At 36.7% G+C, this 20,077-nt stretch overlaps 1 protein-coding gene across 18 annotated transcripts in view; it reads left to right on the plus strand.

Annotated features, from left to right (window-relative positions):
* DTNA (dystrobrevin alpha) overlaps window positions 1–20,077 on the plus strand; it is a 213,036-nt gene that overhangs the window by 188,052 nt on the left and 4,907 nt on the right. For 9 of the 18 annotated variants that reach the window (XM_088130800.1, XM_088130796.1, XM_088130797.1 and 6 more), the window contains 8 exons: window positions 3,094–3,200; window positions 4,440–4,553; window positions 5,918–6,014; window positions 7,320–7,340; window positions 10,876–11,035; window positions 11,943–12,032; window positions 12,954–13,122; window positions 16,151–16,283. In XM_088130800.1, coding sequence (XP_087986926.1) covers window positions 3,094–3,200; window positions 4,440–4,553; window positions 5,918–6,014; window positions 7,320–7,340; window positions 10,876–11,035; window positions 11,943–12,032; window positions 12,954–13,122; window positions 16,151–16,283 — 891 coding nt within the window. Of the gene's footprint in view, window positions 1–3,093; window positions 3,201–4,439; window positions 4,554–5,917; window positions 6,015–7,319; window positions 7,341–10,875; window positions 11,036–11,942; window positions 12,033–12,953; window positions 13,123–16,150; window positions 16,284–17,990; window positions 18,039–20,077 lie in introns of those variants that run through there. The other 9 variants (XM_088130795.1, XM_015889157.3, XM_025170888.2 and 6 more) reach the window with 4 other exon arrangements.

Consider the following 20,077-nt stretch of genomic DNA (forward strand, 5'->3'; position numbering starts at 1 on the left):
TCTTCAGTGCCCTGTTTGTTACGCTGATGCTGCTTCAGATAATGATGCTCTGTTAGGCCTGCATTCCTGAAAGGAAGTTTCTGATTAGAATGGCTGCTGCTTGTTGCTCTCTGAGATTTAGGGATGAATTGAGCACTAGTTTTCTTAAGGCAGAGATTATGAAAAGTTGATGCTGGGTAAAACGCAGCTGATGAAAAATTGAACACAATTCTGAGTACTGGTAAGATTGATTTTACAGTCTGCTCTTTGTTGGTGAATAAGTAATATGTTAACCATTTTGCCCTATTGTCCTTTTTTTTTCAAGCAGTACTAAATCTGAAACCTGTTCAATAAAACTTGAGATAGTTTGGCTGTGCCATTTCTACTGATAATTAACAAATAAAGATCCCCTCTCCCCTCATTACTCTTCTTAGATGTCCTCAGAATGGTAGTCACAGATTGGGAGTGACAGTTTAAATATTGCAGACACTCTCCAGAATTGAGAATCTGCATCTGGCTCATAGACTTTCCAGTTGATCACTATCTACAGTGATGAGGGCCTAACAATCCAATGTTTCTTTGGATTCTCCTTGCTACTCATAGTACTATGAAGTGAGTAATGTTCTGTCAAAATATGGAAATTTTGCAAAGGGCAGGGGATTGATACCAAAATCTTCTTGGGAAGTTACCAGCAAATATTTTCAGTCTAGAAAGCAAATATGAAAGTGGTATGACTGGCTAGGATAAAGGGGAACTTGTTGAAATAATTTATATTGGCTACAAGTGAACCTGATGTGAGAATTTCTAGTTCTCCTGTGTAATGGATTGGTTGCATCACCTTAACCATGTGCTTTTCCCACATTTTTCCTCAGCGATTCTACTTGAAGTCTCTTACATAGTAATATCGTAGTGGGTTATATTTCCACATATAGCCCATTCCATGAAAATCTGGAAAGAAAGCTGTATTCTATGATTAGAACTGATTCTAGAATGAAGCATATCATGATTAGAAACTTAGGGGCATTGCAAAAAATCTTTATCCATCTCTGTCTGTTCTGGTGATTTAAAGAAATAGGTAGGTGCTCACTACTAGGAGGTCTGAAATTATCCGCTAATTCTTATTTTTCTGTTCAGATTTGCTGGTTGTAAAGAAAACCTCCTGAGCTTTTTTTTTTTTTAAAAAGATGAATTTATTCCTTTTGCTTCCTGTTGCATTGCTTCATTATCCCATCAAATAATCACAATCCTATACATATCTTCTCAAAAGTATATCCCCTTGAGTTCAGTGAAACTATAAGGATCTCCACTTACCTGCCCCACCCAACCAAGTCAGTAGAGGTTGCTTTCACTTGCGTTTGCTGCCACCACCTTATTTTTCTCATCCCATTCCCACCCATAATCAGTGATGTTGGCAGACAGCAAAAAGAAAAGAAAAGAGCTATCCCTTTCTATTAATGGAAAAGCACAAAGGACAACTGTTAGCAAAATTTGAGGGTTTCTGACTCTCCCCAATTAGGATTCAGTCCAGCAGAAGATTAGACACGAAAGTACCAGCTGAGATTTTAAAGTTTTATTGAAAGCTTGCCAATAGAGTCAGCTGGGGTCTCCCCTTAAGACAGAGAAGAATCCCGGTCACATCCAAAGAAGAAGATTTTATACATGTTTCTTACAAAGAGATACAGCAATTAACAAATGATTGGCTGAAATTGGCATAAGTTTTGGGTCCTCATTATTATTGGGGGAAACTTATCTTCCTGATGACCTATTGGTTGCTAGTCAGAGTTCGGGGGCAACCCCCTCCGATCTTCCAAACTCCACTGCTTCCCAGAATGCAGACTGGGGTCACCTCCTCCCACATCTCTACGGCCTCGACACTCAAGGAGACAGGATGTCTGCCTAAAGCCCTCCAACATAACAGAAATGCGGGAAATCTGTGAAGGTTCATGAACATCAGTTTCCTTGTTATCCCTTTGGTTTTCAAATGTAAGGAAATAAAGATGAGAGAAACTGGGAGCCCTTTTTCGTAAGGTTTCACAACTCTGACGCATAAGCCATCTGAGGCATTTTATCAAATTACTGTCTCCAAGACACAAACTGGACCCAAAATTATATGTTAAAATAGTAATAATTTATTAGTAGTCAATAGCTTATTAAGATACACAACAGGAAACTGAAGTCCTAGAGAAAAGGGTTTAAATTTCAAGAGCAAATGTAAACAAATGGCCAGTGGGTAGGCTTATACAAAATGGATAATGAACCTCAGGGAATATAGTTGTGAAAGAAATTGGGCAAAGCTTTGAGCACATCCAAAATAAAATAAAATAACTAACAGAGTCTGATTTATTTACTGTTCCCAGAAGTGTGGGTACACTGAGACTTGGAAGACTTCACTCCATCTTGGAGAAGGCTTAAGTTACTTCTTTCCTTTTCTCAGATCCATGCTGCTCTTTCCCTGGGAGGTTTCAGAGAGTAAAAAAAATCTAGCACCCTCCTTCCTGACTCTTTACTCTCAAGAGAAAGGAGTTGTATTTGTCCATGAATTTAGCCAACTGACCCCCCTGGGCTTCCTTACTCGTGATAGAAGACTTTAGGTTAGAAACATTTGTGCATTCTGATCCCGCAGGGACCTTGCCTAATTAGACAAGCCTGTTAAACCATTTACAATGGGTATAGGATTACAGTTGAAGGCAGAGTGTTGTCTGTTGTGACTTTCTTTTGCTATGTATCCACCACTTCTCTGCCTTGTAAAAAAAAAAAAAATGGCTCCTTCACCCAGACTTAAAAACAAATGTGTTTTATTTAGCTCACAATGTCTGTGAAAACTCCCCGGTTCTGCAGATGGATAAGATTTCTATTGAAATTTGCCAATCATTACAGCTACACTGAAAATTAGATGTAAAGTTATTATCATCTATGTTAACATAGAGGTGAAATGACAGAAATTTATCAAATATATAATGTGAAATCTCAACTAAAGTGAGTCTTAAAACCAGGGACTTAACTATGCCGTATACTTAGATGTATGTGTTTATATAGGGGACAAAACTACAGTTTTCTTTCTTTAAATAATATGCATTTACATATATGTAGTAACATGCTCAATCTGTTTTCCAGCAGCCACAACAGCAACCACAACAAAGAGGTGCTCCAGATATCTCATTTTCTATTGATGCAAACAAGCAACAACGACAACTTATTGCAGAACTTGAAAATAAGAACAGGTAAGGTCTTGAAACCTACATTAAATATATGTCTGTGAATGAAACAAATTGCGTATATAGTTGGTATCAAGGCAACATTGACGAAATTCCACATAAGGAAACCTACAGATACATTACAGGTGGTCACCATACAGAAGAATTTACTTCTTTTTTTTGTCATGACATTATTACAGAGTTAGCATTTTTAAATATACATTTAAGATCCTTGTGGTAGAGATCTGTCAAACTTCTTCAGAAAATACTGTGTACTTAATTGAATGAAAAGAGAGAGAAAGAAAGAAAATGGCAGGATAGAAAGAGAAATAATATGCTGATATCACAATATGATAAGAGCCAGTTTAGTGTAGTGATTAAGGCACCAGACTAGAAACCGGGAGACCATGAAGTCTAGTGCCATCTTAGGCACCAAGTCAGCTGGGAGACCTTGGGCCATTCACTCTCTCTCAGCCCTAGGAAGCAGGCAATGGCAAACCACCTCCAAAATATTGCTAAGAAAACTGCAGGGACTAATCCAGGGAGTTGCCAGGAGTCAATGCTGACTTGATGGGACAAGAAAAAAAAAAATTGCAGATATAAGTGTATAGGCTTAGTTAAGTAGAATCCTTAGAAGACCTTGGTTATTAGATAACAATGTCAAATAGTAAGTTCAGTTGTAATTTGTATAGTTTTAACTGTGCCAAAGATTTCACAAAAATGTTTAGCATTATTACACATTTAAATTGATTTCAGAATTGAATTACTTTTTTAAAAAAATGGAATTATCATTCCAAGAATCAAATAGGTGGTAACAATATACTTTTACTAGAATTTTTGAAAATATTTTATGATGCATATAAATAGTTCTTCCATCATTTCTTCCCTACCTCTGCCTTTTTTATCCTGACATTTAATCCTTCCAGCTTTGTGAGGTGGCTAGAGAGAATTCACAGTCATTTTAATGGGTGTCGTGGTGATTGATACCCTAGTCCTGACCAGTTTTTGCAATGTTTGTCTTGGGCAGCAGCTCCTTAAATTACATCAGTGGCAATTTTTGAAGAGTCCCCAGATGGAGGGCAAAGGGCTGGTTGTCAGAAGAGCAGCCTTAAACATTCAAAAGCTTGTCCACAAGCTATGATGTTCTCACGGGGCTTCAGAATATTTAATCTCTCAAATTAGGTTGACTATTTGCAAAGTTGATAAACTTCGCTCACTGAAAACATACTGACCACTGTTTTTTTATTCCCTCCCTTCCTGTGCCAGAGAAATCTTACAAGAGATTCACAGGCTACGGCTTGAACATGAACAGGCATCTCAGACCACCCCAGAGAAGGCAGCACAAAATCCTACCCTTCTGGCAGAACTTCGCCTCCTGAGGTAAACGTATGAATGAGATATGGGGAGGTAGTTGTGTAACATTTAGAGCAATGTTTCTCAGCCTTCACAACTTTAAGACATGTGGACCTCAACTCCCAGGATTCCCCACCCAGCATATGCTGGCTGGGGAATTCTGGGAGTTGAAGTCCACACATGTTAAAACTGTCAAGGTTGAGAAAAACTGGTTTAGAGTAAAATCTCTTTTCTGTTTCGTTTAATTCCATGTAAAACCATTTATTTTGGAAAGGAAATAATTACCATGTCCATTTTGAAACGTACAAGACAGAATATTCATTATTTTAATGTTCAAATGAAAGCACATATTCCTTGGTAAAGCTACTTTTCTTAATATATGACTACAAACAAGACTTACCCTTGCTTCATCACCGTGATTGAATAAAACCAGTTGTTCTGTTCAAAGAGTCAAAAGCATAGTGTAACATCCAGTGTAATGTAGAGCCAGTGCAAGACTATATATTATGATTAAAGTACAGTGGTACCTCGGGTTATGAACGCCTCTACTAATGAACATTTCGGGTTACGACCAGCTTCGGCAGGAAAAATTTACCTCGGGTTACAAACTCGCCTCGACTTACAAACCGGATCCGCGGCCATTTTCCCTGCTGGCACGTGGTCGCGGCTTCCTGTGGGCGAGGTCACGGTAGCAAGGAGACGTTCGGTGAGGCTTGTGGTGTGTTTTGTGGTGTTTTGCGAAGGTTTTTGGTATGCGTGTTAGCATGGCTCCAAAGAAAATGCAGAGCAGGCTTGGCAGGAGTAAGGCTCTGAAGAGAAAATTGCCTCGGGTTGCGACCAAATTCAGGCGGAGGGTGGAACGGATTAACCGGATTTACATTGAACCCTATGGGGAAATTTGCCTCGGGTTGCGACCAAATTCGGAGGGCGGAACGGATTAACCGGATTTACATTGAACCTTATGGGAAACTTTACCTCGACTTGAGACCAACTCGAGTTGCAACCAGAGTCACGGAACGGATTAAGTTCGTATCCCGAGATACCACTGTATTACACTTGGACTAGAGAGACCATGTTTCAGGTCCCTGCTAACTGGATGACTTTGTACCAAATCTACCTTGCAGAGTTATTTTTGTGGAGATAAAATTAATGAAGACCTGTAAGGCACTTTAAGCTATAAGAGAAAGGGTAAAAGTAAAATATGCCTACATGTTGATGAGTAAAGAATTATTGTTTTTCCCCCCCAGTCCACTTCTAAGTTTGGAAGACCTTTCCACATAGGAAGTCAAGTGCAGTTTTTTACATACAGATTGTCATATATGTCAGCTGCAAATGCAGACTTTCTGCATCATGTTTATGCACTGTTTTCATCTTCAGTGCTTATTGTTTAGACAGAGGAAAGATGAGTTGGAACAGAGGATGTCAGCTCTTCAGGAAAGCCGAAGAGAACTCATGGTTCAGTTAGAAGGCCTCATGAAACTACTCAAGGTAAAATGTTCGAGCACTGTATTAAGCAAAACAGGTCTGTAGTAGTGCAATAAAAAAAGAAGGCAATACAATATTATTATCATTATTCTCATTCTACCCAACCTATAGATAGATAGAGATGTTTGTTGTCAGATATGTTCCTCACTTGCTATTGCAATTAATTGCTTTTGTTCTCTAAAATCATATAATTGTGTTACCTTACTACTCTGCAACTTGCAGCTTGGCTATTCTCATGAAACAGCTGTAATTGAGTTTATTCATTGATCTTTTTCTGTAGTTAAAGGATTATCTCCTTGCTCCTTGAAGATACTAAGTGCTATTAGGAATCTAATGTATATGTCTTTTGTCAATCTCTTCAGCACAAGTAATCTGAAGAGTGATTAATATAAAAGCATTAATGCTCCTGATAAGAAAAAAAGTTGGGGAATTAGCCAACTTTAATTATCTGGAATTCTGTGAAAGTATAAAAATTCAGATTTGCCCTAAACTGCATAACCCACTTGACCTAATAGAGATCAACTGTGAAGATGATGGAGTTTTGGTCCTGGTCCTCTCAGTATGAGATCACAGCAATGATCTCATTGTTCAGTGAAATGGCTATTGGGCAGTTTTTGGGTTCCTGCATCTTATATTCATTCTGTCTCTAATTGTTAAAATTTGGAGTAAACTTTTTTGAGCTTTGAATTTGAGGGAAATTAATTTGAAGGCATAAATGCTGCTAGGGCATAAACACTGAATCTGGAACCAAAAGTAGTCAAGCAGGTATCTGTAGATTGGAAGTGGACAACGTAAAGCCTTCAGCCTAGTTCCAAAGCTGCTTGCAAGGAATCATCTCAGATTACTAGCAGGAAAAATCTCTCCCTTCCCTTGGAGTCTGCTAGGTAGGTAGGAAGGAAAGGATGAAGGAGAGGAAAAGGTAGAGAGGAATAATGGAGCCTGAAGGAAAAGAGGAAAAGGTACTGGTCTAGGTAGCCGTGGCCTAAGCATGCAACCCCCAACTGGTCTCCCCCAAAGTAATATGGCTCTAGACAGAAAAAAAGTCAATTCCTGCTCTAAAACTTTAATAATTTTACCAACAGGACATGAAGGCGTTGATAATACTTATTATTCTCTTCTGTTAATACTTATGTTGCTACCTCCTCCCATGATTGATATGCAGTAGAGTGTACAACTTTAAGATCAAGTTTCACAGTATGTTGCTGGCAATTATCACTTACGTTTTGTTGCACTGCAGTTCACTTCTCCGTTATCTTCTGCTCTAAAGTTAGATTCCTTCTAATTCATAACCATCCCATTTTTCTTTAGGAAGAAGAATTGAAGCAGGGAGTAAGTTATTTAGTCTGTCAATGTCACTAACTCATAGGAAGTGTTCTTATGATTCAAATGTGTGCTGTAAATTCATCTACTTAAAATGTGTATACTGCTCTGGTCCATTAAACAACACTATCTTGCATGCCTTTAACCATTTATCTAAATTAAAGTATTTTATTCAATCATCTAATTAAGAGTTATAGTTTTCTTGAGATGTCACTAAAAATGTAAGAGATCTGCATGGCCTGCTACTGATTTAAAAGCACCTTTGTCATTAAAAAGTAGTAACCCTGTTCAGTACAAACCATAGTAATATGTGAGTATGAACAGCTCTTTTAATGTGAAAGTACAGGAATACTCAGGTTGCTGACAAATATACTTGGTGTTCCTGATTTTATTTCTCCAGATAAATCACTTGTGATAACTCCTAAAAAGTAAGAAAGTAAGAGCTGTGCAGAATCAGGCAAAGTCCCATCTAGTCTAACATTCAGTTCACATTCCTCTTTACTGAGGATGCATGCAGGTTAATAATTCAAAATATTTTTCAAAAATAGATTCATAAAGGGTTTTTTTTTCCTGTTAAGATACAAACGCTACTCAGGCTACATTTGCATGCCCTTTCTAAATATATTAATATTAGTGAATAACTAACTCCATGGGTTTACTAAACTGTCGTATAATAATTGGCTAAGAAGTGCTGTGAGAGGTTTCCCATTATAATAAAGCTGAACGTTGATTTTCAGTTCAGTGCAACTGAAGGCATAGTTGCTCATTGACAAGATACAAAGTAGTATTACTGAGTCACCACTGTGTCAATATCTGCCTCTTATTAAATTTTGGCAAGAGTGTGGTTTCAAGCAAAGAATTCTTGTTAATGCTTATTAGGACAAAAAAGTGTAAAATAATTGCAATGTAGAATTTTGGAGTTTTTTTGGAGGAAATAAAAGAATTGGGAAAAGTAGAATCAGTTTAATAAACATATCAAGTATTAAAATGAGTATGATATTGTTTTGCATTCTGTAATGTAATGTTTAAGCATGTAGTTATAATTATAGAGCATCTTAGCATCTAAGCTAATTTTAACTCAGAATAATTAAATTGTAATGCTGAGGTCTTTTGCACACTCCCTAGTATTTTCAAGTTGAAAAAATGGATTCAAAGGACATGAGAAATTCCCTGAATCTCCTTTTTTTAATGATCTTGGATAAGTTGCCTTAACTAGCTAGCCCAATATCACCCCATCATTGATATTTTAAGGAGGTTTTTTTTTTTTTTTTTTTTTTTTTTTTTTGCTCCTTCAAGGTATAACTCCTGTCTATTGTGGATCATATCATGATAATGATGTCACCAATTCTTATAGAGTGAGTAATCATGTAGCTGACAACACTTGGAAGAAAGCTGTTTTTATTTTCTTTATTTTAAATTATTTATATCCCCTTTCATAAAAAAAAATGTCCAAGGAGCTACCCACAATAACATTCTGCTAACCAGAAGAAATAGAACTGGAAGAAAAAGTATATAATACCCTGTTGCAGAAAGAATAAAACTAACCCTCTCTTTATTTTACTTTGATCCATGTAACAGCAGATGTCCAGCAACATTTTACCACAATATGCTCTGAGTACATCTTATGTACAACTGACTTAGTGGCAGCAATGAAATGCCACATGAATGGCATTCCCCTTTAGATGTGCATTTAAATACTGTAGCGTTGGTCGTGTATGTATTACTTTCACAGCAGCTTTCCCCAGTCTTGCTTCTGGATGGGTTGATGCTGCCAGGCGCAGCGTTCTCTGCCAGCGCCTGTGGTAGTTGGGAAGTCTGAGAGTTTCAGCCCTTCCACTTTTGGAAAGCAGCAGGTTCAGCAAGACTGCAGCGTTACTTTCACAGATATGAAGCACACTCGTTTATTTAGCTGTATCTAGTCAATTGCAATACAAAACTCTCTTCCCTTTGTCTTTAAACTTGCCTCTTTGCAAACACACACCATTTCACAAAAGTATGTGAACAATCACCAGAGAGCTTTACATAAGAGCAACAAGTTTTGTGATAAACATCTAATTTTTATCCCTATTTGCATACTCTTTTAGAGGACAAATATTCACAATTGTATTACAGATGTGTTATGATTAATGAACTATGCATGGATATATTACCTGGTATGTGATATTGTTGATGTTGTTATTTCTGTATTCCTAAAATGATGTTCCCTAAGCCTTTCAGAATTATGAAAGTTGTTTTGTGTAGATTACAACTCCATAATTCTGCTCTATGAGTTATCCTAGGTTCCAGCAGAGGGAGCTATATACCAAAGACAAAAAACAGTTAACCATCTTTTGTATTAAGTGTGTGGGGGGGAGACTTTTTCTTAGTAAAGTAAACATTTGTCTGGCTACACTGCATACATATAATATGGACAAATAAGATACAGCAAGAAAATATGTTAAATATTCTCTGCATGATAAGGAAACAAATAAGTAATAGTTATGTGAACTTGATTAAACTGTACTATCAGGTCAAAATATCTTGATTTAAAACTGGAAATGTCAAATGGATCCTTCCAGGACAAAGGACCGAAATGAGTTTCTAAGCTTCTCTTCCAAAATGGTATGAGCTGTCCTATTTGCAATATCAGGATTCTAGCTTGAAGAATTGACAGTGTTTGGATGGAGTAAAGCTCAGCCCTATCAGAAACCATATTAGAACTATACTTCCCGGCAGGGTAATGGCAGTTCTGGACTGGGTTCTGGCTTCTGTCTGATGTGTCCCAGAACATCTCCATCTGCATGGAGTATGATACCCAGAATAAAGCACTGCTTGTTTTTTATTTCAGAGGTCATGAGACTCCACACTTAATGGCTATTCCCACAAAAATAGGGTATGGGACTATTGATGACATAGAAACCCTCAGATCCATGGAAGGTAATAAAAACATCCCTATGACAGCTTTACTCTTTTCTTACTACATATGCCTTATTTTTTACTACCTTCCTCTTACTTGAGAAGATTGGATCAAAAAGTCATTCTAGCTTCCTACCAGCCACCCCTAAGTTCTAACATAACATAAACCAAAGAATTCCATTCCTCTTCTGCCATGACTCAACAGAGTGGTGTCCAACAGTGTTCTCCATTGCTGCTGCCAGGTAACTAAGACAAAAGAAAAACATAATTACTGTCTTGATTTTACTTTTTGTTGTTGTTGTTTAACTTTCAGGCCAACTGGAAAAAGCAAACGTCAAAAGGAAATACATTTTTCCCATCCCAGCTGGAATAATTTAAATTAATATGTCAATTTGATCTCTAAGACTCTGGGCAAGTTCACCAACCCTCTTTCCTTATGTTTGTGATCTCCTCTGTGTTAGCGTATGTGCTTTTGGTTCTAGGAACTAACAGCATATCAATCCATTCATTTTCCATCAAGGTGGTAACACTATTCAGCATGGGCGTTTTCTGATTATTTCTACAGCAGAGAAATAGTTGGAGATGGTGGGGCAGAAGTGTCTTCTTCTCTACTTCACCCTGAAGCACTCATGCCTTCTTTTCCCCCTAGACCCAAGGGGCAGGCTCTCCTCGCTCATCTCCCAGCCACACTATCAGTCGGCCAATTCCAATGCCTATTCGATCTGCATCTGCCTGCTCAACTCCAGCCCATACACCACAAGATTCTCTGACAGGGGTGGGAGGAGATGTGCAAGAAGCTTTTGCACAAGGTAATGGTACAAACCATCCTCAGTTGAAAAATTGATATTCCATAGCAGAAATGAAAAAATAACATTAGCCTTATTGCTGCATAATAAAATCATAGGAGAAAAAGGTTGTTCCAATCTGACATCCAACTTTCTAAATTATCTGCAACAGACACAGCATCTTTTATTAGCAAATGTACATAAAGATGATTTTATTCTCAGACAATGGCAATTGTACTTCCTTATAATGTGCTATTATAAGCTGTGCTTTGTAGTTATTGTTCCTTGTGCCAACTGCTCGATAGTCCAGAGGCTTCTATATTGGCTTCCAAGGTCCTATTACAATATGGTTCAAAGTAGTTCAGAGTCCAAGCTCTCCTGTATCATTTTCATGCTGTCTATCCCAAACTGTTATAATTTTATCATGTATCCCTACAAAAAACCAAAGCATTTTAGAATTGAAAACAGTTGGCTGGTCAGTGAACCTATTCTAGCATAATTCATTTGATTCGATAAGAAATTTCTCTTTAATTTTTCATAAAGAAGGCACAGAATTCAGACAGAATTTTCCTGCAACCCAAATATAACTTTCTACAATCTGATGCTCTCCATATATGTCAGTCAGATCTTAATACGGAAGCACTATGCTGCTTACCTAAAAAAAGTATTACAGCGCCAAACAAATTAATCTTATTAAAAGCTATCTATTCTGGAGAGGCTACCACGCTCACGAAGAAATTAATACCTGTGTAGCGCAGATAATTGGAGACTGTGTTACTATAAAAACTACCTAAACAGATTTCTAAAATTCTCAAATGTGTTTTTTAATTGGGCTCAGTATCATTTAATATTTTACCTTGTTAAACGTACACAAAAAGCTCAAAACCTACGTTGCTAAAAATGTTTAGCCCTTTGCTTTTCTATTGATTAGGTACCAGAAGAAATTTAAGAAATGACTTGTTGGTAGCTGCTGATTCAATCACCAATACCATGTCTTCTCTGGTGAAAGAGTTAAACTCAGGTCTGATTATTTACAGCATAAATGTTCCATAATGATTTAACATATATTCTAAAAATGAGCTGCAATCTAGAAAAAATGTTCTGCAAAATATTTTTTAAACTGCTAGGATAACAGCTTGAACTACCCCAAGCATCTTTTCTGCTTCAAAAGTCTGGCATGGGGAGGGCTTTTTATGTAGTGGCACCCTGGCTTTGGAAGACCATTCCTGAAGGTGTAAGCCTGCTACCTGGCTTACAGTCTTTTCAGTGCAAGATTTCTTCTTATCCCAGCGTTTTAATTTGTGAAATTGATTTTTTTCCAGTGTTTTTTAAATGCCTGGATTTTTGTTGGTTTTATGGCTATTGAATAAGAGTTTGCTTGCCTTCTTAAAAATATATATATTTATGTAGTATACGGCCTTGGGATCTCTTGTAATGAGAGGTGCTACTGAAATGTTTAAGAAAATTAAATCTCACTGAAGATAGTTGAACTGACTCAAATGAATTCAAATGCAACGATGGGTCTCCTTGCTAAACAGAAGGTCAGTGCTGATCAGTTTCTTTACACAACACTGTCCAAGAGTTTATGCACAAGTATTGTAATAGGAGGCAATCCACCAATGTGATGTGAGCTGTTAATTTCCTCTTTGCTTAATAGTGTACCTGGTCATTAACATATTCCCTGATTAATTTAGGGATATTAGGTACACTGAATCATCCCACTTGGCATCAAAGCTTTGCTTGTCTGTATATGGCAAGTGGTAATAAATGGCAAGTTGAGCTGTACAGAAGTGAAATAGTTTGCTCTGCAGTGATGGTGTTTCTTTAGCAATATAAGATGGCAATGTACAGTACAGTATGCTAAAAATAAAAACAGGAGAGAAACATGCTAGAAATAGGAGAGAAAGATGTAATTATCATACCATCATATTTCTTCATACAGAAGTTGGAAGTGAGACAGAAAGTAATGTGGATTCAGAGTTTGGTCGGACTCATTTTGATGACCTTGTTCCATCACCAACTTCTGAAAAGGCTTTCCTGGCACAAATCCATGCCCGGAAGCCAGGATATCTTCACAATGTAGCTGCTACTGGAACCATTCGCAGTGACATGTGGGTACTCCATCTATTTTGCCTTTTCATGTTTTCCTGTCTTTTTCTTGTCTACAGTAAGGCACTCAAAACTAAGAACTTAAGTTTTCATTTAATACTGGGATGCTTTTTAAACTAAGATTAAGCCAAGGATAGTAATAAGGGTGACTTTTTAAGTACAATGTAAAACTCACATACATTTTTGGTGAGAAAAACAAATTGTCAAGATTTTCATGGTGAATTCAGCATGAAAGTTGTTGGTAATTAATATATACTGAAGAACAGCAATGTCCTTTTTTAGGAAGATTATTTGAATCCACTCAAAGGGGTATTTCAATAAATATGCCAGAATTGGGTGCAGTTTTTTATTTCCTGTGAGATAAATGGACTGTTTTCTGCTGAAGATCGGATGCTGCTGTGATTTTAGGTATAAATTTAGGAACTTTAGTACATGATACATCTGTGTACAAAGTGACATTGTGGTGGCCCTATAATTACACACACTCACTCAGATATCTTCTTACGAGATGGAGAGATGGACTACAAAAAGATCTTGGTCCAAACTGGAACGCTATAGCAAAAGACAAAATGAGGTATAAGTATCTGTTGAAGTCGTTGCTTCAGATCTCAACATTATCCGGATGAACAGGACAATAAAGAGAAAGTGATTTAGGATCTGGTCAGCAATTTGAATCAGTTCAACATTTCAAATATCTCTTTTTTCCTTCAGGAACAAGGGAATTTCAAACTATTTCTCAAAAGATTAATCCCCTACTCTAGATCACATAGCTTTCAAAAGCACTTTGTGAGGTGACATGGAGTTTGTTTTGCAAAGCAAAACTGGGGGTCGTAAGTTTCTTTCAGGCAAGCGCTTCAACCCTGCTGAAATCTGTCAGATGACTGCCAGGAAACAGTTCACTTTATGCAGTTCTCCTTTCTGGTTCTGTACTCACTGTGATTGTCTTAGGAAAAGCTGGGCTTCTTGGTCCTCAGGAACTTCCTGTGTTCTCAGCTAAGTATTTCAAAACCAAAACCAGAAACATGAATATAGCTCTGGGCTCCTCTGATAGATGATCTGTGTGCTCTGCTAACTTCATCATTTGGTCATCATTTTCCATAATGGTCTCTGCTCTATGGGTCTCCCTCCCCCTTGAAATCCAGCAGGCCCCCACCCTCTTAGCTTTCTGGAAAGCCATTAAGAGCTGGCTTTTCCCCCAGGCCCTGGGATAGCAAGGTTGGAGCCTGGGGGATTGTGTAGTTGGATAGATGTTGATTGGGCACCAGGTTTTTCTTGTTCGTTTATTGGATTGTTTTATTGTGTTTTTATTATTGTAGTTAACTTCTCACAAGATGAGCAGCCATATAAATCTTTTAAATAAATAAATACATCTATTTAATGCTCACTGCAGGGTTTCTGTTTTTTATTTAATTCCTGCAGGTAGACAACTACCTTTATTATATGCTAGTTTATCTCACGCTCCATAAAAATAAAACATCAAGGTTTTACTGATGCAACTTCCAACTTTTAGTCTGTCATGGACTAAAATTCAGGAAGAGCTCTTCCAGTTGTTTTTGTTGAACTCTGTAGCCACTGGCTGATATATAAAAATTGTTACAGAATGTGAGTGGAACCTCTCTCCTTCAAGTATATAATGGGAGCCTCTTTTTTTTTTCCCCCAATCAGGAAATTGAAAATTTCCCTTTACTGGTATATTATATTCCAATCTTCTTTTAAAGGATAATATTTTTTTCAGTTGTACTAGTCCTCCTTTATACATTTATTTCCCCCATCAATTAATTTTTACTTAATGATTTACACATTTTAATTATTAAGTAATAATTTAAAATGTAATTTTTGTGTATATAAAATTGTATTACAGATATGTGTGTGTGTTTTCTTCATGTCTTTGGTCTTTTAAACTGTACCCCATTACCCTACTCCCAGTTGGACCGAACAGATAGATGGGTGATTTTTCAGGGCATATTAGTAAATTAGGCAATGTCAGGAGAAAGATTAAATATGGAAAGGGCAGGGAAGGGCTCAGATTCCCCTGGAAACCAAACTCTGGGAACACTGCAAATCAAGCAGCTACAGCAGTCAAAAGGAACATGTAAGCCAGTGTTTTTCAACCTCAGGAACTTTAAGATGTGTGGACTTCAACATGGCTGGCTGGGGAATTCTGGGCGTTGAGGTCCACACATCTTAAAAGTTCTGAGGTTGAGAAGCACTGATGTAACTTAAAACTCCCTTGTACCTATTTCTATGAAAGTTGGCCTGCATCATTCTCTGGTAACAGTTGAGTTTCTTCTGCATGTTTCATGCCATTCTACTGAAAAAAAAAAAAAATTAAAGGTGCTTTTACAGGATGTAAAAGGGTATAATGAACCACCTGTAGTTGTGAGGCAAAACTCTCAGTTCCAGGCACCAAACGTTCTGGTGTTCTCCACAACATGCAAACTGGCAGTCCAGCAGATAGTTCATAATTTTCTGAAAAACAGAATTCTGCATATTATTATTATTATTATTATTATTGATATTGATATTGATATTTATTTGATTTATATGGCTGCCCATCTCATCTAAGCCACTCTGGGAGGCTCATAACAGGTAAAAATAAAAAGTTAAAAAATAAGTACAAACATATGAAAACTATCCATAATCAGTACAAAAACATAAAATCAGGAGCAGGAGCAGAATTCAATGTACAGCAGTTCAGTACAGCCACTGTAAGAACTTCCTACCACATCCCTGAATCTTCATAGTGCTCTGATTTTTCTGCCACTTTCATTCTATTCTGATTTTTAAAAAAGGCCCTCTGGTTTACCAATGCTAGATTATGAGAAAAGGAACTGCATTTTTCTAAGCTCACATTCCACAATATAAATGATTTGGTGTGGGCTGCATATCCTGTCTGTCCTATGACCACCAGCACCACTACAAACTTGGACTGATGTAAGATGGAACTTATCATTTTCAGATATGAGTATTTGGGTACAAAGTAGGTCAGGCAGTAATTGTACAACCCTATTTATTAATAATTGTCTTTAGGGTTACAGAGGATGGAGATCCTTATGTTAGAGCTGATGATGAGAACTATGAAAATGATTCTGTCCGCCAGCTAGAGAATGAGCTCAAGATGGAGGAGTATTTGAAGCAGAAACTGCAAGATGAAGCTTATCAGGTAAAAATAAAAAAAACTCAACAAAATTATGTAGATGAAAGATATTTCACTGTCCTAGATTTTACTTCTTTTAGAAGAATATAGTGATAAGGGTGCTGATTCCAAATAATAGTGACATGCACTCATGTTTCTGTGAATAATCAGGAAGTACTTTTTGTACTGAAATTAATAGGCTGACATTAACCTTCACAAGCTGTTAGTTGGTGCATCACAAATGCTAGTAACATACTCTGTCAACAGTGTGCTTTTCTATTTTTACAAAACCACTTTGAGAGTAGGTGGTTGTTCACACATGCATTCTTGGCACTTTTATGCTGTGAAAGGAAGTAGTAATTTGCATGTGTGAATGAGCCATCAAGACTTAATCCCCAAAGGTAGAACATTCATCTTGTTCAAGGTCATCTCAAATACAATGTCTTTTCTTCAGCAAAATAATTTTAACTTAAAACCCAATTACCTATCCCGCAAGTAAACAAAGAAGGTTAGTCCAATTCTATGGGTCAGCAAGAGAGCTGCCATTGGGATAAACTAAAAGTAGTACGAGTCTTACACTCTCTCAACACAAAGACTTTATAAAAATACCAGGGATCTATTTCACAAAGTCCCTAGAAATTGCATCATATAGTAGTAATAACGTAACTCCTGACAGTGGTGAAACTATGTGTAGAAGATATCAGTCATTGATAGCACAATTGCTCTGATGTAATTACACAACCTATTTCACAAACATATTAACAACAATAATCTACAGTACCACCTTCATAGTTGATGCCATATTCAATCATATTCTGCCAGCCACCCAGAATCATTGGGAGTCGGGCAGCATATTATTATTGTTGTTGTTGTTATCATCGAGAAATTTCAAAAGAGAGCAATCTCTGCCTGCCATTATTTTGGCATTATAGACATCAGTTTAAAGCTGCAGCTCTTAGTACAGTTCGTTGAAGTTTCACTTCCAAGTAAACCTACAGATAATCTGCCTACATTATGCTTATTTATAGGGAACACTGATTAGATTATATCACATACAAGAAGTATTAAAGAGTTCAAAGCACTGATCAATACAAGAATGTGCTTTCTGTTTCACTATGTGTAAGAAACACTGATTAATGGGCAAATTAACTCTGCCTTAGGAAGTACTTCTAAATACAACTGAAAATTTGTAGTTTTAGGAACATTTGTACATATTTATTTATTTTATCAAATTTTTCCCCCGCCCATCTCCCCCCGATGACGGACTCTGGGTGACTTACAAAAAACATTAAAACCATAAATATATATAAAATACATAATACATCTAAAATTTAAATTAATAACTTTAAATATGCCTTTAAAAGAGTATATTGTAAAACTTATAAATGTACAAATGAGAAATGATTGTCCATAACTTGAATCAAACTTACATAAGAAATTCTGTACCTAAAGTATCTAGAGATAAGAGTTACAAAACAATCTTCCTTCTCTTTTTTTTGTTGGGCCTTGTAGCAAATGCCATTTTTATTCAAAAGAACAAATTGAATCTTCATCCTTTCTTTTCTACAACAACAACCTTCTCACAGTTTCTTCTTGCATGCTAACATCTTCATTTGCTGTGTACTGTTGTTGCATGCCCATATGACAGCTCTCACCTCTCTTGACCCCCATTGTCTGTAGAATGTTGCACTGATTTGGCTGCTCACATCTTCTGTTTTCACTTTCTTATTTCAGGTCAGCTTACAAGGATGAGTAACTATCCTTGTATCACTCTCCTCTCAAGTAAGTTTTAAGTTGATTTAAGCTGATTTCAGTTTCATTCAGCAATCATGTTGAATGGAGTGGACTTGGGGGGCACGGGTCAAGGAGATTGGCCACATTTTCTCTTCACCAATATACTTAATATACTGTAATCATTTTGCAATTCTAGCTGCAATTGTCAAGTGAGAATCTGCTCCTATTATGCAGCTATTGAGAAGACTGTAGACTCTGTGGTTTTTCTTTATGGACCTGTTAACACGGAACATTGTATGTCTACCAGATGGAATGAATGAATGAATGAATGAATGAATGAATGAATGAATGAATGAATGAATGAATGAATAACATCCTTGGGAAGAATGATATGAACATAACCCCCCAAAATTGGAGTTTAGTGATTTACCTTATAAATCTGCTTTTGGGATGCAAATGAGTTGTGTGTGGCTATTATAATTATTTATTAAACAGAATTATTATGTATAACCATGGTGTTCTACACTTTTAAAAGCAATATTTTCTAACATACTATAGGTATTTTTCTAGCCAAATTCTATTATTATTATTATTATTATTATTAATATTGTTTCTAGTTGGTTTTAAGCAACTCATGTGTTAAAAATTATGAAGTACAATTTAAGAAGTTAGTCAGCAAAGAGCTGCAGATGGCAAATGCTCTTGGCAGAGTTTGTTCAAAAACAATAAGCAATTTTGAATTTTAATACTTTATTTTGCATTGCAGGAAATTGTTAATACAGAAGATTGAATTCTAGCATTCTAATCCTTTTTTTAAATACTGTGGAAGATTCTTCAATGTCAGTCTAAGATGATTTCAAAAAGTTACTTAATCTTGCATAACAGAACAATAAATACTTCTCAGATACTACAGAATTAATATAGGTTTTAAAGGCTAGAATTCAGTTGATTAGTCCAATCTACAGCAAACCTGATTTCCATATAGGTCAATAGAAGTTACCTGCAATTATTTAATATGGATATTGCTGAATCATTACCATATTGAATCATTACTAGACAGAGTTTGAAGTCCCTTTTTTGCAAACAATAGAAATAGCAACTCCTGCTTCATTTCTTGTTCAGATAAATATCATCCTGGAAACACATCAATATGCAAGACAGATCTTCAAAACACATGTCTAATCTGGCCTGTCAGTTCAACCCATCTGGCCTCAAGCAAAGCTTCTCCCTATCTGGAATTCTGTCCAGAATGCCAAAAGGGGTGAAGATGCAGGAATGCTAAGGAAGAATCATTTCTAAATGCATCTGTTAACTTCAAAGCAGCTTCTTCCCAGCAGCTACTTGTCATATGGAGTGGGCTTCAGTTTTGTCTCTGCCCCAAATTATATCACCTAGCCACACAAGGGAGCCTATTCTTGTTCCCATCCCTTGTTTAGAAGCTAATAGGGTTGTCATATTTTTATTAATAATGTGTGGGGGTTTGTCATGTAAAAAATATCCTCAACCTGATATTTTCCAGATATATTACTAATATTACCCCAAATTTCTCAAGCAGCATGTTCTGGAAATGGTACTCTAATCTAGTGTACTCTAATCTTGAGGAAGGCTATTTTCCAAGATTTAAATCCTAAAGCCACAATTTTATTCTACAATTGAATTTCTGTCCTGCTATACCAAATAATAGTAAAGGACCAGGTCAGCCATGAGTGTTTGCATAGAGAAACAGCCTTCAGTATATAAACTCATGCAGGTGCACATGTGAATGGTTGGCTAACTAAACATGTCTTCTTATACAGATGGGATGCCTCCACATAGCTAGTTTCTTGTAGCTTGCTTCTAAAACTAGGAAGTTCAGACAGAATTCAGTTATGTTTAATCTAAATATATAAAGAAGGCAATAAGAGAATCTGCACCTTACAGGCCACGCCCGTATGAAATATAGAAGGAGCTTGTTAAAAAAGGGGGGGTGGGGAATTATTGTGCTTGCTAGAGAACTCCACTTCCAAGCATATGCATAATCCAAGGGTAGCTTTGCATTGATCTATCTGTCTGCTATCTAGAACATGGTAGTAGTTGCACTGGTATAA

This window comes from Python bivittatus, unplaced genomic scaffold, assembly GCF_059951505.1.
Source record: "Python bivittatus isolate LINGU-HERP-01145 unplaced genomic scaffold, Pbiv_v1 ctg000840_np1212, whole genome shotgun sequence".
Classification (NCBI taxonomy): Eukaryota; Metazoa; Chordata; class Lepidosauria; order Squamata; family Pythonidae; genus Python; species Python bivittatus.